Below are 25,538 nucleotides of genomic sequence, written 5' to 3'. Positions count from 1 at the left end.
TCATTAAGTACATGAAAAGAAAAGGAAATAAAAGAAAATACATAATAGGGCAACACAAGGTACACAATGTAACTAGATAACACTGGCATTGGGTGACACATACAGGGGTGTTAATGTTAATGAGGACAGTCCATAAGAGGGTCGTTTAGGAGTCTGGTAACAGCGGGGAAGAAGCTGTTTTTGAGTCTGTTCGTGCGTGTTCTCAGACTTTTGTATCTCTTGCCCGTTGTAAGAAGCTGGAAGAGTGAGGAAGCCGGGTGGGAGGGGTCTTTGATTATACTGCCCGCTTTCCCCAGGCAGCGGGAGGTGTAGATGGAGTCAATGGATGGGAGGCAGGTTCGTGTGATGGACTGGGCGGTGTTCACGACTCTCTGACGTTTCTTGAGGTCTTGGGCTGAGCAGTTGCCATACCAGGCTGTGATGCAGCCCGATAGGATGCTTTCTATGGTGCATCTGTAAAAGTTGGTAAGGGTTAATGTGGACATGCCGAATTTCCTTAGTTTCCTGAGGAAGTATAGGCGCTGTTGTGCTTTCTTGGTGGTAGCGTCGACGTGGGTGGACCAGGACAGATTTTTGGCGATGTGCACCCCTAGGAATTTGAAACTGCTCACCATCTCCACCTCGGCCCCGTTGATACTGTTATGCTATCAGCCTCTGTTTAGGGAGTAAATTCCCTGGTATTTTATAGCTCCATCTGTTGATTCTACATCTGTGTACCAAGCAAGTTAATACTGTGAACTTTGCCCTTCTTATCGTGTATCTCCCTTTATCCTATCTACCTTGATCTACTCGTCCTTTGCTCCAAGCTGCTCCGAATCCCCTAACAGAGATCAATTAGAATGATAAAACAGGAATATAAAATGATGGATAAAAATGAAAGGAGAGGAACTGCCATTAAAATTGAATTAAGCTGCCTGTGCAACAATGCACATAATAAAACAGGGGAACTGGAGGCAATAATACTCTTTTTTGTTTCCTTCGTGGAATGTGTGCATCACTGGAAAGACCAACATTTGTTGCCCATCCCTATCTGCCCTTGAACTGAGCGGCTTTTAGGTAATTTCAGAGGTGGGTCAAGAATCAGCCACATTGTTGTTGACCTGGAATGAGATGTAGGCCAGACCAGGTAAGGGCGGCAGATTGCCTCCTCCAAAGGGGCTTTTACACCAATCAATGGCAGTTTTACGGCAGCATCACTGACGGGACTCGCTTCCAATCCGGGGGGGGGGGGGGGGGGGGAGGTATGGCACGCAAGAAAGTGTCCAATGGCCATATAATAATAATAATAATAATAATAACCTTTTATTGTCACACATATGAAGTTACTGTGAAAAGTCCCTAGTCGCCACATTCCGGCGCCTGTTCGGGTAAGCTGGTACAGGACTCGAACCCGCGCTGCTGGCCTTGTTCTGTATCACAAACCAGCTGTCTAGCCCACTGAGCTAAACCAGCTCCAGGAACTCACTGCCTCCTCCGCTGGGGTAGGCCGAGGAAAGCAGGTAGCCCAGCTGGTTTCACTCCACGGGCTGGAGGAGGGCAGGAAGAGGGCGGGGCGGGGTGGTTATTTCCCTAGGGGGGGGGTGCGTTCCCTCCAAGATGGTCCCACTCCCTCTTTGTGCCTCACCCCAGTCTCTGAAACACCACATTCTCTCCCTCCTTAGAATGAATGAAAATGAAATGAAAATGGCTTATTGTCACAAGTCGGCTTCAAATGAAGTTACTGTGAAAAGCCCCTAGTCGCCACATTCCGGCGCCTGCTCGGGGAGGCTGGTACGGGAATCGAACCGTGCTGCTGGCCTGCCTTGGTCTGCTTTAAAAACCTGCGATTTAGCCCAGTGTGCTAAACTAGCCCAGTGTGCTAAACCTCCGATCCCATCCCCGCACAAAATGCCTGCACTTGCCTTTGAGCCCATTTTCCTCCCTCCTCGGGACTGCTGGTAGCCCCCAGCAGTTGCCACTACTCTACCTTGGCACTGCTGGGATGACAGAGCTGCTAGCCAATCAGATTGGCCGCCAGATTCTGATGGTGGGGCACCCTGTCCCTGAGAGGGCGGTAGTCCCATTCTCACCATATTACTGCCGCCCTCACCATATTTCCATAGAATTAACAGTGCAGAAGGAGGCCATTCGGCCCATCGAGTCTGCACCGGCTCTTGGAAAGAGCACCCTACCCAAGGTCAGCACCTCCACCCTATCCCCATAACCCAGTAACCCCAGCCAACACTAAGGGCAATTTTGGACACTAAGGGCAATTTATCACGGCCAATCCACCTAACCTGCACATCTTTGGACGTTGGGAGGAAACCGGAGCAAACCCACGCACACACGGGGAGAACGTGCAGACTCCGCACAGACAGTGACCCAAGCCGGGAATCGAACCTGGGACCCTGGCGCTGTGAAGCAATTGTGCTATCCACAATGCTACCGTGCTGCCCTAAATCACTGCTGTGAGGCAGCCAGACTTAAAGTGAGCGAGTGCTGATGGGGTTACTGGGGCAAGTTCTTGCCGCAATACAGGGCCTTGGTGAGGCCACACTTGGAGTACTGTTTGCAGGTTTGGTCTCCTTCTCTGAGGAAGGATGTTCTTGCTCTCGAGGGAGTGCAGCGAAGGTTCACCAGACTGATTCCTGGGATGGCGGGACTGAGGTGTGAGGAGAGATTGAATCGGTTAGGATTGTCTTGGCTGGAGTTCAGAACAATGTGGAGGGGATCCCATAGAAACCTATAAAATTCTAACAGGACTGGACAGGGTAGATGCAGGAAGGATGTTCCCGATGGCGGGTGTGTCCAGCACCAGGGCTCACAGTCTGAGGATACAACGAACAAAGAAAAGTACAGCACAGGAACAGGCCCTTCGGCCCTCCAAGCCCGTGCCGACCATGCTGCCCGACTAAACTACAATCTTCTACACTTCCTGGGTCCGTATCCCTCTATTCCCATCCTAGTCATGTATTTGTCAAGATGCCCCTTAAATGTCACTATCGTCCCTGCTTCCACCACCCCCTCCGGCAGCGAGTTCCAGGCACCCACTACCCTCTGTGTAAAAAACTTGCCTCGTACATCTACTCTAAACCTTGCCCCTTGCACCTTAAACCTATGCCCCCTAGTAATTGACCCCTCTACCCCGGGGAAAAGCCTCTGACTATCCACTCTGTCTATGCCCCTCAGAATTTTGTAGCCCTCTATCAGGTCGCCCCTCAACCTCCGTTGTTCCAGCGAGAACAAACCGAAGTAAGGGGTAAACCATTTAAGACAGAGATGAGGGGAAATTTCTTCACCCAGAGAGTGTTCCGCCTGTGGAATTCATTACCACAGAAAGTAGTTAAGGCCAAAACATTGTGGGCAGAATTCTCCGTCGGCTGACAGTGGAATCGAGAACGTGATTTGGCGGAGAATCGGTTTTGACACTGGAATCGTAGCGGGCACCGGGTTCACGCAAATTCGCAATTCTCCGTTGCCTCGAGAGCTCCATCATTGCATCCTGCTCAGCACGTACAGTAAACGCCGTTGGCACTCCATTAGTGGGCCTGACCCGGGATTTACCGGGGCCTCCGCGATTCTCCGCCTCCACCGGGGGGAATTACCGATGGTGAGGTTAGCCGGGGCTGGCCAGGAGGTAGACCGTGGGGTGGACAGGCACGGAACACCATTCACACAGCCTGCAAGGCAGCCATGCAGGTGCGCACACCGCTGACTGTCCACTGTGGTCTTCGTGCCACGGGTCATATGGGTGACCCCCAAGCCACCACCTCATGTGCCCTCTGGCCCCAGCCGACTATCAGCTGTGTGGGCACGCTCCAGCGCAACCAGTGCCACCTTGTTGGCTGGGATGTGTGTGTGGGGAGTGAAGTGCGTATATGTGGCTGCAGATGTATTCCAGCCTGGTTTGGGGAAAATAAAAGGGGCCGTAGCCCGTATCCAAGTTGAACCAGGAGCCACGCCGTGCTATTTCCGGGCGCGCCCAGTGCCTTACGCCTTGCTCGAGAAGATAGAAGGGGAGCTCACTCGTTTGGAGAGTTTGGGTATTATCAGGCCTGTCCGTTTTGCTGACTGGGCAGCATCAATTGTACCTGTAATGAAGCCAGATGCCACAGTTCGCTTGTGTGGCGACTATAAACTTACAGTGAATACAGTTTCCCGACTTGACCGATATCCAATGCCTCGCATAGAGGATCTCTACGCGAAACTTGCAGGTGGACTCTCGTTCACAAAATTAGATATGAGTCACGCCTACCTGCAGTTGGAGCTGGACCTTGCCTCCCGACCATATATAACGATTATTACACACCGGGGCCTGTATGAATATACACGGTTGCCCTTTGGAGTATCCTCTGCCTGCGCAATTTTTCAACGTGTTATGGAGGGCATTTTGAGAGGTTTACCACGTGTGGCTGTCTACCTAGATGACGGTTTGATTACAGGGACGTCAGAGCAAGAACATTTGGAAAATCTGGAGGCTGTCCTTAGACGCCTTTCGGAGGCTGGAGTCCATTTACGTCGCACAAAGTGCGTATTTCAGGCAAAGGAAGTAGTCTACCTAGGTTATCGGGTGGACCGCGAAGGTCTGCACCCCGTCGCAGAGAAGGTGCGTGCAATTCAACATGCCCCCGCCCCGACTGACACTTCGCATCTTCGTTCTTTTCTCGGTCTCGTAAACTATTACGGGAAGTTCCTCCCCAATCTGGCAACTACGCTGGCCCCCTTACACCTGCTGCTAAAGAAAAATCACACCTGGGTTTGGGGTCAGCCGCAAGAAACCGCTTTCCGGCGGGTAAAGTAACAATTGTCGGCGTCTGGGTTACTAACCCACTATGATCCTGGAAAGCCTTTGCTCGTCACATGTGATGCATCCCCGTATGGTATTGGGGCCGTCCTGTCCCACAAGATGGAGAACGGGGCCGAGCGACCGATAGCTTTCGCCTCCCGCACATTGACTGCAGCGGAGAAAAAGTACGCGCAGATCGAGAAGGAGGGCCTGGCAGTGGCTTTTGCGGTGAAACGCTTCCACCAGTACGTGTACGGCCGCCATTTCACTATCGTGACTGATCATAAGCTCCTGCTGGGACTTTTCAGAGAGGATAAGCCAATACCGCCCATTGCTTCTGCACGGATCCAGCGCTGGGCTTTGTTGCTTGCTGCATACGAGTATTCTCTGGAGCACAAACCAGGTACGCAGATAGCAAATGCCGACGCACTGAGCCGATTGCCTTTATCGACCGGCCCCATGTCGACCCCCACGACCGGTGAGGTGGTTGCAACCCAAAATTTTATGGACACCTTGCCTGTCACGGCATCACAGATCCGTGAGTGGACCCAGACGGAGCCAGTCCTGTCAAAGGTTCGGCACATAGTCCTGTATGGTGGGCAGCATAGACAGCTCCCAGGCGAGTTGCGGGCATTTTCCTCCAAGCTGTCAGAGTTCAGCGTGGAAGACGGCATCCTCTTGTGGGGGACGCGTGTGATTGTCCCGGAAAAAGGCCAGGAGCTGATACTATCAGACTTGCACAATGGGCATCCAGGCGTGACCAAAATGAAAATGTTGGCCCGGAGTTATGTCTGGTGGCCAGGCCTCGACGCCGACATTGAGAAGGTGGCCCAAAACCGCTCCATTTGCCAGGAGCATCAGAAGCTTCCGCCGGCCGCGCCCCTACATCACTGGGAATGGCCAGGGCGGCCTTGGGCACGCTTACATGCAGATTTTGCAGGCCCTTTTCAAGGATCCATGTTCCTTCTACTAATTGACGCCCAGTCCAAATGGCTAGAGGTGCATAAGATGCAGGGGACAACGTCCTGCGCAACAATTGAAAAGATGCGTTTATCGTTTAGTACGCATGGCCTCCCCGAGGTGCTGGTCACGGATAATGGCACTCCATTCACGAGTGAGGAGTTTGCTAGGTTCACAAAGGTGAACGGCATCCGCCATATCCGCACTGCCCCTTACCACCCGGCTTCAAATGGGTTGGCAGAGCGCGCAGTGCAGACATTCAAAAGAGGCCTAAAGAAGCAGTCTTCCGGATCAATGGACACGAGACTGGCTCGCTTTTTGTTTACGTACAGGACCACCCCCCATGCAGTGACTGGGGTAGCTCCTGTAGAACTCCTAATGGGCCGGAGACTTCGCACCCGCCTTAGTATGGTTTTCCCGGACATTGGCGCAAAAGTACGCCGCACACAAGAACGGCAGGGACAGGGATTTTCTCGGCATCGTCCGATTCGGCAGTTTGCGCCCGGTGACCCAGTGTTCGTTCGGAATTTTGCTGGTGGTGCCCAATGGGTTCCTGGTGTAATCTTTCGCCAAACGGGCCCTATATCTTACCAAGTGCAAGCCCAGGGTCGTCTCCAGCGAAAACATGTAGACCACGTTCGGTCCAGAAGATCATCCCCTCAAAAGATTCCCCGCCCCCGGAGCTCATTTCAACAGCCGCAGAGACCAGAGACAAGGGAAGGTAGTCCTCACAATCTTCCACTGGTGCCTCACTGAAAGCCTGCGCAGGTCGTTACGGGACCGAATGGAGATAGAGACGCTGACATGACGGAGGCAGCAGACTCTGACTCCGAGATGGAGACACAGGATGCATCAGAGGGGGAATCCTCGGGTCCACAGGCCGTGGATGTACAACCGCGCCGTTCATCACGGAAGCGCCGGTCTCAGTCTCGTTACACGCCGCCTGATCCAGCGCCGCGTGCAAATGGCGTTCGGCCTGCGGCCAAACGAGTCCGACGCCCTCCTTCACCAGGGCCTTCGGTGGATTCCTTGGACTTTGGGGGGGAGGGATGTTATAACCTGCCTACTTACCATTGGCTGGGGACTAATGACTATCCCACAATCCTGTGGGAGTATGAGCTTCCCCAATGAGGGGGGCGGAGAAACCACTAGTAAACTCCTAGTATAAATAAGCTGGCCAGTTCAGGAACCAGGAGGAAGGAGTATGTAGCAAGGGAAGTTACTGCTACTGTTATGTATATATGTTATAGTAAATAAATGTTATTACTTTGTATCCTTAAAACTCGTGCTGGATTCTTCGTGGCCCTTACAAAATGGTCCTATTCCCATCATGACTTTCCATGGGCGAGATTCTCTCAGCAGGTAACCTGTTAAAGACTCTATAACTATGCACCATAAGACTATGCACCATAGAAAGCATCCTATCCGGCTGTAACACAGCCTGGTATGGTAACTGCTCGGCCCAGGACCTTAAGAAACTACAGAGAGTCGTGAACACCGCCCAGTCCATCACACGAACCTGCCTCCCATCCATTGACTACACCTCCCGCTGCCTGGGGAAAGCGGGCAGCATAATTAAAGACCCCTCCCACCCGGGCTATTCTCTCTTCCAGCCTCTTCCATCGGGCAGGAGATGCAAAAGTCTGAGAACACGCACCAACAGATTCAAAAACACCTTCTTGCCCGCTATTACCAGGCTCCTGATTGACCCTCTTATGGGCTGAACTGATTTCTCCACACATCTTCTCCACTGTGTAGCACTACACTCTGTACGCTTCACCCAATGTCTGTGTCTCTGTATTTACATCATGTATTTATCATATGTCCTATCTTTTTCGTACATGGAGCAATCAGTCTGGACTGTACGCAGAACAATACTTTTCACCGTACCCCGGTACACGTGACAATTAATCTAAATCTAAATCTGAATTGAACTCTCTGCCGTCACTCAGATTTCCTCTCAGTTGCTAAGTTTAAAAACTTGAACTTCCATGTATTTCAGCTGTACAATGACTATATGCGGGGTTACTACGACGCTATTCTGCTCTTTGGTACTGTCCTTGAAAGGTTCCTGATGAAAAATCAGGCCCCGACACGAGCGGACTTCAGTCAAAACTTTCGAAATACCACCTTCGCAGGTAGGAATAGACGCCGACAAACTTCTCGTACGGGCTCGAAGAGGAAGCAGGTGGAGGGAAGGTGGCAATGAGGATGGAGGCTGGGGAATGCAGAAAGTACAGAGGAGATTGGAGGGAGGGAATAGAGGTGAATGGAGGGAGGGAGAATAGCTGCGTAGGAGGGGCAGTCCAGCTGGGGCAATGACAAATAGCTCAGGGGGATGGAGCAGGTATGAAGGAGGAGTGTTTGGGGATTGGGGGGGGCGCAGGTATGAAGGAGGAGTGTTTGGGGATTGGGGGGGGGCAGGTATGAAGGAGGAGTGTTTGGGGATTGGGGGGGGGGGGGAAGGGATGAGAAAGGTGAAGAACGGTGAGACTAAATCTACAGAAAGCGGGAGGAATAAGCCTGAGGTCGGAGAAGAAGTAACTGGAGAAAATGATGACGCAATAAATTCCGAGGAGGCCGCGGCGTAGCAAAGTTGTCACTGGACTAGCAATCCAGAGAGCCAGGGTTATGCTCTGGGGACCCGGGTTCAAATCCCACCAGGGCAGATGGTGAAATTTAAATTCAACAAAAATCTGGGACTAAAAGTCTTAATAATGATGACCATGAAACCATTGTCGATCGACGTAAAAAACCCATCTGGTTCACTGATGTCTCTCAGGGAAGGAAATCTGCCGTCCTTACCCGGTCTGGCCTACATGTGACTCCAGACCCACAGCGATGCGGTTGACTCTAAGAAGCCCGTTTAAGGGCAATTAGGGACGGGCAACAAATGCTGGCCTTGCCAGCGACGCCCATGTGCCATAAAGAAATAATGAACTGAAAATCCTCCCTTGATTGCAGGCGACCAGGGTCTAATTCATCTGGATGAGTTTGGAGATCGAGATATTAACCTGACCGTTCTGTACACCTCGACCAGTACAGGAAAGGTAGGTTTTTAACCTGGAATGATTGGACGTCCGCTGGGTAATCCTGGAAATTAATGGCAACATTCCAACACGCCAGGACCCTCCACCACTGAACACACATCAGAATTCTCACAATAAGCACATTGTGAACCTACCCATCGCACAAACACCAGGATCTGACCCCAGTAAATACATGCATGAGCCTTCACCCACTGGCCAGGCACACGCCCATTACACCAAACTGACATCGCCCCCTCTCCCTTATCCTGACATCAGACGGACCTCTGCAGAGTCCTCCCCCTCCATCATTAGGCTTCTCCCGACATCGCCGGCCCCGCTGATTCAGGCTCTCCCCTCTCTGTCTGTTTACCGCAGATTTCTGGTTCTATCGCGGTGCCAGTGATGGGTTGGCAACAGCTACCATTGGGCAGTTCCCAAACGGTAGCGACGGTGGCTGAGGAGGGGGGCACAGTCTTGACAACCTCAGCAACAGGGGACAAGAAACCTGACCAGAGGCAGGAGAATGAACGAAGATGCCTTTTCATAGTTTGTGGCAATCGGAAAGTGGTCCTTTGGCCCCCTCGCGCGTGTGTCAATCTCTGAAAAAGCTATCCTGCCCTTTGTAGTCCTAGTACTGACCCCCCACCGTGGGGGCTGTACTCGCCTGTTCACCTCTGGCGGGTTCTGTTCGCCAGGTGCACGTTGTGGCGGACCTGTCATGCCCACACGCCGACGTGGATGGACAGCCTCTAATGCGGGAGCTAGTCAGGCATAAATGCTTGATAGGCATCTTCAAGTCGGCGTAATTGGGAATCCCAACTTTAAAAGTTAGCACTGAATTTGCTTCTATCAACTTTGAGTGTGACCCAGATCACTTTACTCAACTGGTTTCCCCTTACCCAATCAGGGTGGCACAGTGGGTGAGAACAGCTGCCTCACAGCGCCAGGGCCCCAGGTTCGATTCCGGCCTCGGGTGGCGGTGGAGTTTGCACGTTCCCCACGTGTCTGCTTAGATTTCCTCCGGGTGACCTGGTTTCTCGCCCGAAGATGTGCAGGTTAGGTAGATTGGCTCTGCTAAATTGCCCCTTCGTGTCCAGGGATGTGCAGGTCAGGTTATCGAGATACAGAGGGGTGGGTGGGGAGCGGGCCCGAGGTAGGGTGCTCTTTCTGAGGGACGGGGCAGACTCAATGGGCCGAATGGCCTCCTTCTGCACTGTAGGGATTCCCCGACAGCCTTGCACTCAAAGAAGTACAAGTCTCAGCATAAATTTCCTGGACTCGCCCGGCGTGGAATTGTAGCGGGCGGGAATGAAAATTTGACGGATTGTTGAAAGGACCGTCGGCCTTAGGCGGGAATTTCAAGTCTCATGGCAGTCGCGGTCAGAAAGTCCCGCCCCTAATCTCTACAACCTGCCCTCATAATCTAACCCCTTTTACCCCAGTATTATTGTGAAGCATCTAGAGAAACTGGCATCGTAACCCCAGTTTTATCACTCTCCCGAGGACAAACTAGTATTGCTGTCTTAGCTTCTCCCCCTTCTCTGCATAACTGAGGTGTATCGTGCCTGGTACCATTTAGTGAAGCCCTCTCCAAGGCCTTGACATCTTTTCGAAACCAAATTGTCCCCAATATCGCAGCTGAGGCCGTTACGGTAAATTACAAACGTTCAGCATAATTCCTTGCTTTTATAGGCTCTGCGTTCATTATAAAGTCAGGATCCTGGGCAGTTTTCGCCTTCTCAAATTGTCCTTCTGTTCCTGCACCCCCTTCAAAATAGCTTTTAAGGGCGGCATGTGGCGCAGTGGTTAGCACTGTTACTGCGGCAATGAGGACCTGGGTTCGATCCCGGCTCTGGGTCCCTGTCCGTGTGGAGTTTGCACATTCCCCCCGTGTCTGCGTGAGTTTCACCCCCACAGCCCAAAGATGTGCAGGGTAGGTGGATAGGCCGCGCTAAATTGCCCCTTAATTGGGAAAAAAAAGAATAGGGTACTCTAAATTTATTTTCAAAAAAAGTAACGATACACTAAATTGCCCCTTGATTGGAAAAGAATAATTGGCTACTCTAAATTTTAAAGAAAAAAAAAAAATTTGTTCAGACTGCCTCTCCTTGTTCTTCCTTCTGGAATATTCTTCCTTCCGGAATATGCCACTTCACAGTTTTCCTAGTTAAATTTAAGCTGCCACATGACCAGTCTGCCTTTGTTCCCCTGGGATTGGCTGCTCCCTTCTGTCCTGATATGCAAACACGCAACCAATGAACACTCAGAATAGGACACAACCAATGGGCAGTCAGGACACTCAGAGGTGGCATCACCACAAGGGGGCATGACATGAACACTATAAAAGGGACGAGGCACTCACACCCTGCCTCTTTCCACAGACAGACATCGAGAGAGTTAGACAGGGTTGACCAGCAGCGTCACGCCCCAGCACGTGGCTTCGAGCAAGCTGCTACAGTTAGACGGAGTTACCACAGTTAGATTAGCAGAGAGTCGAACTCATTTGGGAACTGTGTTAATAGTTCAATAAACACGTTGAACTCATTTCAGAGTCTGGAGCATCGTTTAGTTAAGACTGCATCAAGGGGCAGCCGGTGTTATCCGAAGCAGTGTAACACAACACCTTCCTCACTGAATTCTTGTTATTTCAGTACAAACCGTGGTTTTACTTCGACACCAGGACTAACGAGACACAAATAACTGAATGTAACCCTGAGTTTGTGTGGAGCCACGGGCTGCCCAGGAGTGCCCCCGAATCCAGATCAGGTAGGCGTTCTAGCCGAGCCCAGAGTTTCTAGGCCACAGGCAGCCAGTCGATGGTAGTAATGGTACTCTGGGCACCACGGTGGCACAGTGGGTTAGCACTGCTGCCTCACGGCGCCGAGGTCCCAGGTTCGATCCCGGCTCTGGGTCACTGTCCGTGTGGAGTTTGCACATTCTCCCCTTGTTTGCGTGGGTTTCGTCCCCACAATCCAAAGATGTGCAGGTTAGGTGGATAGGCCGCGCTAAATTGCCCCTAAATTGGGAAAAAAAAAAAGAATAGGGTACTCTAAATTTATTTTCAAAAAAAGCAACGATACTCTGAGGTACCGAGAGACGCCCGCACTCGCTGCGCTGTCAGCCAGAGGAAGGATGTCAATGATGACAGGTGGAGGAACTGGGGAGGAACTATTTTCAGTGGCCGTGTGGGTTGGTAACCAGGTTATTCATGAAGGCCCCGCCTTCTCGACCCTGCCCCTCACCTGAGGTGTGGCGACCCTCGGGTTAAATCACCAGCAGTCAGCTCTCCCCCCCCCCCCTCCCCCCTCCCCCCCTCCCCCCCTCAAAGGTGAAAGCAGCCTATGATCATCTGGGACTGTGGCGACTTTTTACTTCAGGCGATTAGTTCAAGTCGGCTGTCGGGATTTGGAATTCACATCCAGGTAGGATGGTGGAAGTGGATTCAACAGTGACATTCACATGAAAATTGGATAGAAATTGAGCGGGGGGCGGGGCGGGGGGGGGGGGGGGGGGCAGAGAGGTGGGGGGATAAATTGCCAGGCAATGGATGGCAAAAGAGCAGGAGAGTGGGATTAATCTGATGGTTCTCACAGAGCAACAGAGGCTCCGTGAGGAGAATGACCCCTTTCCGTCCGATCTGATTCCATGACCAACACGTTGACTTCCTGCACAACCTGAGGCCTGAGCACAGCAGAGCAATCCGCCCTGATAGGCGGCTCAGATTGAATGTATTCCTGGAGGTTTCATGACCTGGCCTTTGTTGGCTGTAAAACCTCAGACACTTTGACCAGTCTATCACTGAAATGTTTTACCCAGGTGCCTTTCTTTGCGAAAAAGGACAAACACAAGTGTACGATTCGACCAAATTTATTTATCCACCAGTAAGAACAGTCACCCCTCTTAAATTATCCCAAAGCATGACTAAATGGTCCCAAGATTTAAAAAAAAAAAAAACATTTTTAGAGTAGCCAATTATTCTTTTTCCAATTAAGGGGCAATTTAGCGTGGCCAATCCATCTGACCTGCACATCCTTGGGTTGTGGGGGTGAAACTGATGCACTATCAATTACCACAAAGACGAGAGTAGTGGAATAATCGAGGCTTTATTGAGCAAAGATGTTGTGCCTCCTGTAGCTGGAACCAGAATGGCTGCAGCACCGGCGCGCACACACATTTATACACCGCCTACTGGGCGGAGCCAACAGGCAGGGATTTACCCATGTACCTCTATTATACATGTCTTACCGTAATACATATAATACTGCTAGTGGTGACTACCACAGAAACCCACGCAAACACGGGGAGAATGTGCAAACTCCACGCGGACAGTGACCCAGAACCGGGATCGAACCTGGGACCTCGGCGCCGTGAGGCAGCAGTGCTAACCACTGCGCCAACGTGCTGCCCAAATGGTCCCAAGATTGTTATACTATCCGAGCCAATGGACCCAGTTGAGCTGCGGGTCGGAATCTCTGAGTCTCAATCCCTCGGGGCTTTCGTCCGCTGCTCCTCTGTCCGCCATCCAATCTTCTCTGCTTCCTCTGCGAGTCTTCGCTGGGGAGGGTCCTGGTGATTAATTTTTATACCCCTCTTCTCGCCTTGCCGGAAGGTTCTGTGGCCCTCAGACAATGGGGGGTGGGGGGCTGGGGGGGGGGGGGGGGTCACAATACCCAATGGTGCTGCCAATTGCCCCTCCGCAGGACCCAGCCCCAGGGGTCCATTCCTAGACGTAACCTCTCCCCATGCATGGTAACGGCGGGAAAACGAGGTGCCAGAATGTCTGGCTCTATCTGGGTGACTCAAAACAATCGATCCATGTGAATGGGACCGATTATGCCCGGATGGGTGATTGACGGGGCAGGTCGAGACATGTCCTGGCAGTTTGTCTGTGCTCTGCGTATTTGAACTTGTCCCAAGTTCGAATTCCCATCAGAACAGTCCTGGAGCTGACTGTGATTAGATTTAAAATGTCCAATTTTTAATGTAGAGTATCCAATTTTATATCATAGAACATACAGTGCAGAAGGAGGCCGTTCGGCCCATCGAGTCTGCACCGACCCACTTAAGCCCTCACTTCCACCCTATCCCCGTAACCCAATAACCCCCCCTGACCTTTTTTGGACACTAAGGGCAATTTAGCACGGCCCATTCACCTGACCTGCTCGTCTTTGGAGGAAACCGGAGCACCCGGAGGAAACCCACGCAGACACGGGGAGAACGTGCAGACTCCGCACAGACAGTGACCCAGCGGGGAATCGAACCTGGGACCCTGGCGCTGTGAAGCCACCGTGCTTCCCACTTGTGCTACCGCGCTGCTCGAGATATTGGGCCCGCGATTTGGGCCGCAGTCCATTTTATCACACCTTATACCTCTTATCAAACCCCAATCCCGTCACCCCAATCCCGTCACGAGCAGCGGACGAAGGCCCCGAGGGATTGAGACTCAGAGATTCCGACCCGCAGCTCAACTGGGTCCATTGGCTCGGATAGTATAACAATAAAGCCCGTTACCATTGTTTTTTTTAGTAATCATAGATTCAGTGCAGAAGGAGACCATTCAGCTCATTGAGTCTGCACTGACCTCTGATGGGAGAGTGTAGGAGCAGAGGACGCAGTCTCAGAATAAAGAGGTGCCCATTTCAGACTGAGGAAGGCCTTAGCTGTGCTCCGAAAGCTAGTGATTCCAAACAAACCTGTTGGACTTTAACCTGGTGTCGTAAGACTTCTTACTGCGCCCCCTCCAGTCCAACGCCGGCATCTCCACATCATTTAAGACAGAGATGAGGAGGAATTTCTGGTCGCAGAGGGTCGTGAGCCTTTGGGACTCCCTTCCACAGAGAGCTGCGGGGGCAGAGTCCTTGTGTGTATTTAAGGCTGAGAGAGATAGATTCTTGATCAGTAAGGGATGATGCACGATCAATTACACAAAGACGAGAGTTGGATGCAATCGAGGCTTTATTACACAGAGATGTGTGGCCTCCTACAGCAGCTGGTGAAATGGCTGCTGTATGGGGAGCACACATATTTATACTCCGCCTACTGGGCGGAGCCAGCAGGCAGGGAACTACCCCCGTGCCTGTAGTACAGGGCCTTACCACAAAGCACCTAATATATACATCAGTGGTGACTACCACGAGGGAATCAAGGGTTATGGGGAAAGGGCAGGAGAGTGAACGTGAGGAATGCCTGCTATTGAAAAGCGGAGCAGGCTTGAGAGGCCGAATGGCCCTAATACTGTTCCTATTTCTTATGGCCTTATTACTACAAGGTGGATATGCACAGACCCTTGCCTAGAGTTAAAAATTTTGGAGTTGGCGGGGGGGGGGGGGGGGTAAAATTAAAAAGACTGTTTCACTGACGGCCAGGTTGAATCCAATCTGGAGGGCCTCTTTCCTTTCCAATTGTCTATGGTTAGCACTGCTGCCTCACAGCGCCAGGGACCCAGGTTCGATTCCGGCTGGGTCACTGTCTGTGCGGAGTCTGCACATCCTCCCCGTGTGTGCGTGGGTTTCCTCCGGGTGCTCCGGTTTCCTCCCACAGTCCAAAGATGTGCAGGTTAGGTGGATTGGCCGTGATAAAATTTCCCCTTGGTGTCCAAAAGGTTAGGTGGGGTTACGGGGATAGGGTGGAGAGAGTGGGCTTTAATAGGGTGCTCTTTCCCAGGGCCGGTGCAGACTCAATGGGCCGAATGGCCTCCTTCTGCACTGTAACTTCTATGATCTGTGATCAAATTGATGGAAATCCCAAAATGTTTATATATCGTCCCTGGATCCACTTTAACGCCCTCTTTTCTTTTTCCCACAGCTGGTATTCCGTGGTTAGAGGTTGCGGTGGTTGGGCTGACTGTCACTGTCGTGGTGGTTATGATGATCGCGTTAGTTGTATTGTGGTGAGTAGCAGAGGTTGTACCTAATGAAGAGCAGGAGTGAGCAGACTGCTCCCTGTGTGGACACACTGGTGTGTTGGAGGACAACAGGAGTTAAACCTCCATCAAACCTTGGTTAGATCACCATGTAATTGAGAGATTATACGGAGAGCTAGTTAAATATCTAATCTAATCCCATCCGTATCACCCTCTGTTCCTCTCTGTTCTGTCTTTGTTCTTGCTGCGAAGAGGAAAGGAAGTAGAGGTGCCACGCTTTAAGTTTGTAAAAACACAGTTTATTAAGAGATGTGAGCAGTTTTGGTCCCCGTATCTAAGGAAGGATGTGCTGGCCTTGGAAAGGGTCCAGAGGAGGTTCACAAGAATGATCCCTGGAATGAAGGACTTGTCGTATGAGGAACGGTTGAGGACTCTGGGTCTGTACTCGTTGGAGTTTCGAAGGATGAGGGGGGGATCTTATTGAAACTTACAGGATACTGCGAGGCCTGAATAGAGTGGACGTGGAGAGGATGTTTCCACTAGTCGGAAAAACCAGAACCAGAGGGCACAGCCTCCGACTGAAGGGACGATCCTTTAAAACTGAGATGAGGAGGAATTTCTTAAGAGTGATGGGAAAAAGGCAAGGAGAATGGGATTGATAAACATATCAGCCATGATTGAATGGCGGAGCAGACTCGATGGGCCGAATGGCCTAATTCTGCTCCTAGATTTTATGGTCTACAGAGTAAGATGGTGAACTCCCCATCAGCCTGGGACACGATCTGCTGACTTCACTGCATACCATGTGACATTTCACCAGCCAATAGTGTTACTCGAATACGTAACACCCCTCCCGTTTACTCCTTCAGAGCCAACAGCTTTTCTTTTAAACACTTAAACAACAGACCCAACACAATATTCATGACATTACATCAGTATGTTATTATGGGCAGCACGGTGGCGCAGTGGGTTAGCCCTGTTGCCTCACGGCGCTGAGGTCCCAGGTTCGATCCCGGCTCTGGGTCACTGTGTGGAGTTTGCACATTCTCCCCGTGTTTGCGTGGGTTTCGCCCCCACAACCCAAAGATGTGCAGGGTAGGTGGACTAGCCACGCTAAATTGCCCCTTAATTGGAAAAAATGAATTGGGTACTCTAAAATAAAAAACAATAAATTAAAGTAAATAAATAAATAAAATCAAGAACCTATCTTTCTCTGTCTTAAAGACACTCAGTGAATTGGCCTCCGCAGCCTTCTGCGGCAAAGAGTTCCACAGATTCACCACCCTCTGGCTGAAGAAATTCCTCCTCATCTCAGTTTTAAAGGATCGTCCCTTCAGTCTGAGGCTGTTTCCTCGGATTCTCGTTTTTCCGACTAGTGGAAACATCCTCTCTATGTCCACTCTATCCAGGCCTCGCAGCATCGTGTACGTTTCGATACGATCCCCCCCTTCATCCTTCTAAACTCCATCGAGTACAGATCCAGAATCCTCAACCGTTCCTCGCACGACAAGTCCTTCATTCCAGGGATCATTCTTGTGAACCTCCTCTGGATCCTCTCCAAGGCCCCAGCACATCCTTCCTTAGATACGGGGCCCAGATCAAGGCCCCAGCACATCCTTCCTCAGATACGGGGCCCAGATCAAGGCCCCAGCACATCCTTCCTCAGATACGGGGCCCAGATCAAGGCCCCAGCACATCCTTCCTCAGATACGGGGCCCAGATCAAGGCCCCAGCACATCCTTCCTCAGATACGGGGCCCAGATCAAGGCCCCAGCACATCCTTCCTTAGATACGGGGCCCAGATCAAGGCCCCAGCACATCCTTCCTCAGATACGGGGCCCAGATCAAGGCCCCAGCACATCCTTCCTCAGATACGGGGCCCAGATCACGGAAGTGTCTTCCTGTTCACTTGTTGGTCGTACTTCTTGTGAAACTAACTCAGGATCTGTCTCTGACCATTCTGCAGTGACAGATTGAATACTTTCTGCCGTGGGAGATCTCAGTTCTGTGGTATCACTGTCCATACGCCCCAATGTGAATATTTCTGGTGAAGACTACATTCGTTTTCTGAAGCAAATAATTGGTCTGCGTACCGCTGCCGTTCATCGTCTGTTTGAACCGGGTGAGGTATCGGACCTGCCTTGGCTGGAATGATGGCTGGAGTCCATTTTTCACTGGTGGTATAATTCCTAACTCGAGCACGCTCTCCACAGTTGAAGTCTCTTCTCTTCACGTTTTGCTCTCTTCTAACCATCTGTGTCTGACGGTGCCGCCCGACAATTTCTGAAGTTGTGGATGGCATCAAGAGGTTCAATGGGGTTCTCAATATCCTCTTGAACAGTAGCATGGTTGGTGAGATTTGCGTTGTCGAATGCACAAAATGTCTACGTGACATTAGAAAGTTTGTCAACACGTTTGGCAGCACGGTAGCCTTGTGGATAGCACAATTGCTTCACAGCTCCAGGGTCCCAGGTTCGATTCTGGCTTGGGTCACTGTCTGTGCGGAGTCTGCACATCCTCCCCGTGTGTGCGTGGGTTTCCTCCGGGTGCTCCGGTTTCCTCCCACAGTCCAAAGATGTGCAGGTTAGGTGGATTGGCCGTGATAAATTGCCCTTAGTGTCCAAAATTGCCCTTAGTGTTGGGTGGGGTTACTGGGTTATGGGGATAGGGTGGCGGTGTTGACCTTGGGTAGGGCGCTCTTTCCAAGAGCCGGTGCAGACTCGATGGGCCGAATGGCCTCCTTCTGCACTGTAAATTCTATGAACGTCCGGATGAAGAACCTGGACCTCTCAGTGCCTTTGTGTGTGTGAGCGAGTGAGCAGAGCATTTAGCCAACCCGTTGGTTACGGGGTGATATGGAGCAGATTTAATATGGCGGATACCGATCCTCTTCAAGTAATCTTCAAACTCGGTTGATGTACATTAAGTTCCGGGGTCACTGACAAGTTGCTCTGACCTTCTGAATCTTGAGAATACCTCCAGCCTCTCGATGGTTTGCTCGGTTCTTGTGCATTTGATGATTGTGACCTCTGGATACTTTGCGGGCGATTCTCCGCGGTGCGGACCAAGTGCCCGCGCCATCGTGAACGCCGGCGCGTTTCACGACGGCGCGAACAGGGCCCGGGCACGATTTATTGTGGCCCCCGCACGGCGCTGGAGCGGTTCACGCCGGAAAGGACGCCGCGCCAACCCGCGCATGCGCAGTTGGGCCGTGCCATCCTGCGCATGCGCGGGGAACGTCTTACGCACGCCGGCCCCTCACCAACTTGGAGCCGGTGTTCTGGGGCCGCGCGCGGGAGGAGGTAGGCCCGGGGGGGGGGGGGCGGGGAGAGAGACCGGCCCACCGACCGGTGGGCCCCGATCGCGGGCCAGACCCCATCGGAGACCACCCCGGTGAAGCAGCCCCCCTCCCCCCCCCCACAGGCCGCCCCCCCCCCCCCCAGCATTCCCGCAGAGTTCCCGCCGGCAGCGACCATGGGTGGATGGCGCCGGTGGGAAACAGTTGTGTTGCAGCGGCCACTCGGCGCATCCGGGCCAGAGAATCGGCGCTCGCCGGTTCTCCGGGCGGCCCGGTGCAAATTGCGCGCCGCTGGTTTCCGGGGGGGGGGGGGGGGGGAATCGCGTGCGGGGGTCGGGGCGGTGTGGCACGATTCGCGCGGCGCCCCGGCGATTCTCCCACCCGGCATGGGGGGGGGGGGGGGGGGGGAATCTCGCCCTTTGAGTGTGTGTCAGCCGTCACCAAGAACATATGTCCTTCAATTGGCCCAGCATACTCAATATGAACACATAGCTGCCATGGCTATGGAGGCCATTCCCACGGAGGCAAAGGTTGCAGGGATGGAGTTTCCCTAATGTAGCACAGGATTGGCATAGCCCCGCCTTAGAACAAAGAACAAAGAAATGTACAGCACAGGAACAGGCCCTTCGGCCCTCCAAGCCTGTGCCGACCATGCTGCCCGTCTATACTAAAATTTCTACACTTCCTGTGTCCATATCCCTCTATTCCCATCCTATTCATGTATTTGTCAAGATGCCCCTTAAACGCCACTATCGTCCCTGCTTCCACCACCTCCTCCGGCAGCGAGTTCCAGGCACCTACTACCCTCTGCGTAAAAAACTTGCCTCGTACATCTACTCTAAACCTTGCCCCTCGCACCTTAAACCTATGCCCCCTAGTAATTGACCCCTCTACCCTGGGGAAAAAGCCTCTGACTATCCACTCTGTCTATGCCCCTCATAATTTTGTAGACCTCTATCAGGTCGCCCCTCAACCTCCGTCGTTCCAGTGAGAACAAACCGAGTTTATTCAACCACTCCTCATAGCTAATGCCTTCTCCTCAATCTGGGCTACTCGACGTCCCCTCCATCGCTGGTAAAATTGCAGTGGGGACTGGGCGGATGGGTGGGTGGTGGGCACACTGGATGTCCCACACCTTTAAACCCACTGCTGGGGGAAGTGTTAAATCTCGCCCATTGTCACTTCGACAGGGCGCTGTTTGTGACAGCCAGCAAGTCTTAGCTCCTCGCTCACCTTAAACTCTGTCTTTTTGACGTTAGAACCTTTACTTTTACCTTCTCCTAGCCTATGACAAGACTTATTATAATTCTCCACATACTCATAGAATCTCTACAGTGCCGAAGGAGGCCATTCGGCCCATCGAGTCTGCACCCTGCCCAGACCCACTGCACTGAAGGCCATTTGTATTTAGTTTCTGCTGCAGAATAGTAGATATCTCCAAACAGATTGCCACAGTGTATTTAATATGAACATGTTTAGTTGAGATGTTGGTTCAGCTGCTCCATCAGTTCAGTTGTTGCCCCAGTTCCCTGGTGTTTTGCAGCCTCAATGGTGAAGTCATTGCTGCATATTGATTGTTTAATTTGCCAAATGTTTTTCCATCAGGAAGTACAGAAAGGAACGGCGAATACGGTTAAAGAAATGGTCACACATTTCCAGCGACCAAATCATACCACTGGAGGACGATGAGAACACCAGCATCAATCTCAAGGTAAACGTGCTCAGAAACACTGCCACGCACCATGGGAGGCTGTGAAAGCGAACAGTCAGCCTGTGTGTTTCAAGTAAGTCTTCCAGGCAGTGCCACCCGGGCACCTTGTCAGTGCCAGGCTGGCACCCAGGTGGCGCTCGGTCAGGGTGCCAGGGTGACAATGCAAAAGCACCCAGGTGGCATCAGCAGTGCCAGGGCCACCCTCCCCCAGAGGGCAAGCATCTGGAGGCCTCCGATCCCCTGGGAGACCCAGACAAGTGTCGTTCCGTCTGGTCCCCACTTGGAGACCGCCGTTCAGTGCTGGTCCCCACTTGTGGAGTCTACCATTGGCCACCACTTGTGGGGACCAGCACTGAACGGCGTTCTCCAAGGCTCTCCGAGACCCCAAAGTTTGGGGTAGATCAGGGGAGACTAGCTGTCTCACTCTAATATGCAGATTTGCAAAATGGTAATCCCGCCCAAAATGGGCAGGATTCGGATTGCGACGTCTCGCGAGATCTGTTGCAATCTCGCGAGGTGTAGCGAGCCGGGGGAGATTCTGGTAGAGCGAACTCTCACCGTCTATCGGCGGTGCCGCGCCGCCTTTTGGGCGCCATGCGACCGGTAGATCGCACCCGAGATTTGACCCAAGATGCATGCTGTTTTATTTATCCTGTCATGGGGTGTGGCTGTTGTGTGGCCTGGTGCGCAATCAATTACTCGTGAGACAAGGAGAGTCATACAAATCGGCTTTAATCAGCTAGAACTGTACCCAGCAGCTTCGATACAGAAAGTGAAGGCTGCTGGGACGGCAAGGGTTCTTATACCCCGCCTCTCAGGGCGGAGCTACGTACGTTGGCCAATGGTAGACTCCTAGGTCTAGCCAATGGGCATCCACCTCTCAGGTACTGCAATACCTGGTATGACCACATGGCCCAAATTTAATTGCCCTTGAACGGAGGAGCTTGCGAGGCCATTTCAGAGGGCCGATAAGAGCCCAGCACATTGTTGTGAGCCTGGAGTCACATGTAGGCCAGACCGGGTAAGGGAGGCACATTTCCTGCGGCTTATGGACATTGATTTCCTTTTGGGACAATCAAGAATGGGCATCATTTGTTTTCAATTCCAGCTTTTTATTCATTTGCCGTGGTGGGAATAGAATCCACTCCTCCGAGGTTACTGGTCCAATGATGTTAGCCGTATGTCACCACAGTCAGGATCGATGGAGAACAACCCCAGCTTTTCCAACCTAACCTTGTGACTAAAATCCCCCATTGCTGGAAGCATTTGGGTGAATCTCCCCTGCAGCCTTTCAAAGACCCCCCCCCCATGTCCCTCTTAAAGTAAAGTTCAGAACGGGACACAATACTCCAGCTATGATCGCACCAAAGTTTTATAAATGGCCGGCATAAAATTTCCTGCTTTTGTATTCAGTACCTCTGTTAATGAATCACAAGGTCGCATATGCTTTGCTAACCACCGTCTCTCATAGAACATACAGTGCAGAAGGAGGCCATTCAGCCCATCGAGTCTGCACCGACCCACTTAAGCCCTCACTTCCACCCTATCCCCGTAACCCAATAACCCCTCCAACCCTTTTTGGTCACTGAGGGCAATTTATCATGGCCGATCCACCTAACCAGCACGTCTTTGGACTGTGGGAGGAAACCGGAGCGCCCGGAGGAAACCCACGCAGACACGGGGAGAGCGTGCAGACTCCGCACAGGCAGTGACCCAGCGGGGAATCGAACCCGGGACCCTGGCGCTGTGAAGTCACTGTGCTAGCCGCTTGTGTTACCCGTGCTGCCCTAAACACGTCCTGCCTCATCTCGACATGTCCTGCCTCATTCAGAGGCCGGAGTACATGCATCCCCAGGTCCCTGTGTTCCTACACACACACACACAACCATGCCAATGGCCTGAATTTTCTTCCCCACGGTTGACTGTATTCTTTGAGCTGATCTGCGTCTTTTTGCGGTCGATTTGCACCTCCCTCACTGTTTGCCATTTCTCCCAGTTTAATCATTGGCAATTTTGAAATATCCAAGTCATTTCTATATGTGCAAAAATGCAGTGATGCAAGAACTGAGCCTTGGGGAATCTCCTCCAGTCTGAGAATTAACCATTTACCACGACTTGCTGTTTTCTATCCTTAGGCCAATGTTTTATCCACTGACCTTCCTATTCCAGCACAACCACGCATAGAAACTCCGAACACGAGAGGGCCATTCGGTCCTTCGAACCTGCTCCGTCATTCAATATGATCACAGCTGACCCTCTATCTCACTGCCATATTCCTGCTTTCTCCCCATACCCCTCCAGGCCAATAACATCTAAATATTTATCTATCCCTTTCTCGAATGCACTCAGTGACTTGACCTCCACAGCCTTCAGAGTGGGAGACAATTCCAAAGATTCCCCACCCTTTAAGTGAGATTGTTCCTCATCTCTGTCCTAAATGATCTAACCAGTATCCTGCGACTGTGACCCCTGGTTCAAGATTCCCCAACCCGGGAAAACATCCTCCCCCTATCTGGTCTGTCCAGCCTTCTTGGAATTTTATCCGTTTCAATCAGATCTGCTCTCGCCCTTCTAAATTCCAGTCAATACAGGCTCTCTTCATAGGACAGTCCTGCGAATCCACCCGGTATCAACCTAGTGAACCTCCGCTGCACTCCCTCTGTGACAAGTATGTCCTTTCTTGGGTAGGGAGCCCAAAACTGCCCACAATACTCCAGGTGTGGTCCCAACACCATCCATGATGTCATGGACTGTTGATGATGTCATGGACTGTTGCTCTGTTGATGATGTCACTGGCAGCACGGTAGCACAGTGGTTAGCACAGTTGCTTCACAGCTCCAGGGTCCCAGGTTCAATCCCCGGCTTGGGTCACTGTCTGTGCGGAGTCTGCACATTCTCCCCGTGTCTGCGTGGGTTTCCTCCGGGTGCTCCGGTTTCCTCCCACAGTCCAAAGATGTGCAGGTTAGGCGGATTGGCCATGCTAAATTGCCCTTAGTGTCCAAAAAGGATAGGTGGGGTTACAGGGTTACGGGGATAGGGTGGAGGTGTGGGCTTAAGTAAGATGCTCTTTCCAAGGGCCTGTGCTGACTTGATGGGCCGAATGGCATCCTCCTGCGCTGATACTGCTCTGTTGATAATATCATGGGCTATGTTGATGATATCGTGGGCTACCGCTCTGTCGATGATGTCAAGGGTACTACTTTTGATGGTGTCATGAGCTACCGCTCTGTTGTTGATGTCAAGGGCTACTACTTTTGATGATGTCATGAGCTACCGCTCAGTTGATGATGTCATGGGCTGCCCCTCTGTTGATGATGTCACGGGCCACTGCTCTGTTGATGGATGTCATGGTCTACCGCTCTGTTTATGATGTCATTGGCTACTGCTTTTGATGATGTCATGAACGACCGCTCTGTTGATGATGTCACGGGCTACTCCTCTGTGGATGATGTCATGGGCTACTGCTCAGTTGATGATGTCACGGGCTCCGCTCTGATGATGATGTCATAAGCTGCTGCTCTGTTGATGATGTCATAGGCTGCTGCTCTGTTGGTGATGTCACGGGCTACCGCTCTGCTGATGATGTCATTAGCTAACACTCTGCCATGGTACGAGCGGTGGATGTTACATTTATGCCGTTTTAAAGGGGAATGTTTCTTTCACAAGGTGGCTCACTTTAAAGCTGAAATTCAAGGAATAACACGGGTGACACAAAACATTTACCCCTTTGTTTCTGGCTTTTATTGATCGCTCAACCAACTCCACCCAGAACAGATGGATTGAACATCCACCTTGCTTGCTGTTTGTGTGACTTTACTGTGAGGAAATTGATTAAAAGATAAAACGGATTATTTACATTAATATACGACCATTCACAATCTCAGCATGTCCCAAAGTGCTTCGCAACTAATCGAGGTGTAGGCACTGGTGTAACAATGGGAAAAGCATCGACCAGTTTGGACACAGCAAGGTGCCACACACCACGGCAAAATAAAGGACCAGATTTTCTGTTGTCGGTGTTGAGTGAGGGACAGAGATTGGCAAAGGCAGCGGCACAGTCTTCCCTTTCCTTCTCTGAATCGTGCTGCAGGATTGGTTGCCTCCAGCTGAGAGGCCTTTGGGTTCATAGAATTTACAGTTCAGAAGGAGGCCATTCAGCCCATCGAGTCTGCACCGGCTCTTGGAAAGAGCACCCTACCCAAGGGCAACACCTCCACCCTATCCCCATAACCCAGTAACCCCACCCAACACTAAGGGCAATTTTGGACACTAAGGGCAATTTATCACGGCCAATACACCTAACCTGCACACCTTTGAAATGTGGGAGGAAACCGGAGCACCCGGAGGAAACCCACGCACACACGGGGAGGATGTGCAGACTCCGCACAGATAGTGACCCAAGCCGGAATTGAACCTGGAACCCTGGAGCTGTGAAGCAATTGTGCTATCCACAATGCTACCGTGCTGCCCACTTAAAGGCATCCCAGAAAGATGGCACCGCTGACACTGCAGCACCTCCGCAGTATTGCATGGGGGGGGGTCCTGCCTGGACTGAGGGCTCCAGCTTCCTGAAGTGGGGCTTGAACCCACAACCTTCAAATCGGGAGGCTCGATGCTGTACACCGATTTGTGGCTGACCCTTGGCTGCTCTGTTTCAAAGCTTCATAGGTTGTGAAGCACTTGGGGCATCCTGAGGTTAAGTGCGATATAAATGCAAATATTCTTTATTGTTTTGCTCTGTAGTCTAGATTCCTCCTCTCCCAGGCTACGTGAAGGGATTTGTGGAGCGAAAACCGATGACTCTGACAGGGCAGTTTGTAACCAGAGGTCACTGAGCTAGGTTATTTGCACAGGAACAAAGGGAAGAGGAGAAATATTTTTTATGCAGCAAATCGATGCAGATGGATTGAACG

General features: G+C 51.7%; 1 protein-coding gene across 1 annotated transcript in view; it reads left to right on the top strand.

Moving 5' to 3' along the window:
• The window catches only part of LOC140403849 (guanylyl cyclase C-like), a 154,467-nt gene that overhangs the window by 50,425 nt on the left and 78,504 nt on the right, over positions 1-25,538 (top strand). Inside the window, exons 8-12 of the mRNA XM_072492042.1 lie at positions 7,728-7,863; positions 8,690-8,775; positions 11,406-11,520; positions 15,559-15,643; positions 20,520-20,625. Coding sequence (XP_072348143.1) covers positions 7,728-7,863; positions 8,690-8,775; positions 11,406-11,520; positions 15,559-15,643; positions 20,520-20,625 — 528 coding nt within the window. The remainder of the gene's footprint in view (positions 1-7,727; positions 7,864-8,689; positions 8,776-11,405; positions 11,521-15,558; positions 15,644-20,519; positions 20,626-25,538) is intronic.

This window comes from Scyliorhinus torazame, chromosome 29 (genome assembly GCF_047496885.1).
Source record: "Scyliorhinus torazame isolate Kashiwa2021f chromosome 29, sScyTor2.1, whole genome shotgun sequence".
NCBI classification, from domain to species: domain Eukaryota; kingdom Metazoa; phylum Chordata; class Chondrichthyes; order Carcharhiniformes; family Scyliorhinidae; genus Scyliorhinus; species Scyliorhinus torazame.
This window is presented reverse-complemented; position numbering and strand designations above follow the sequence as displayed.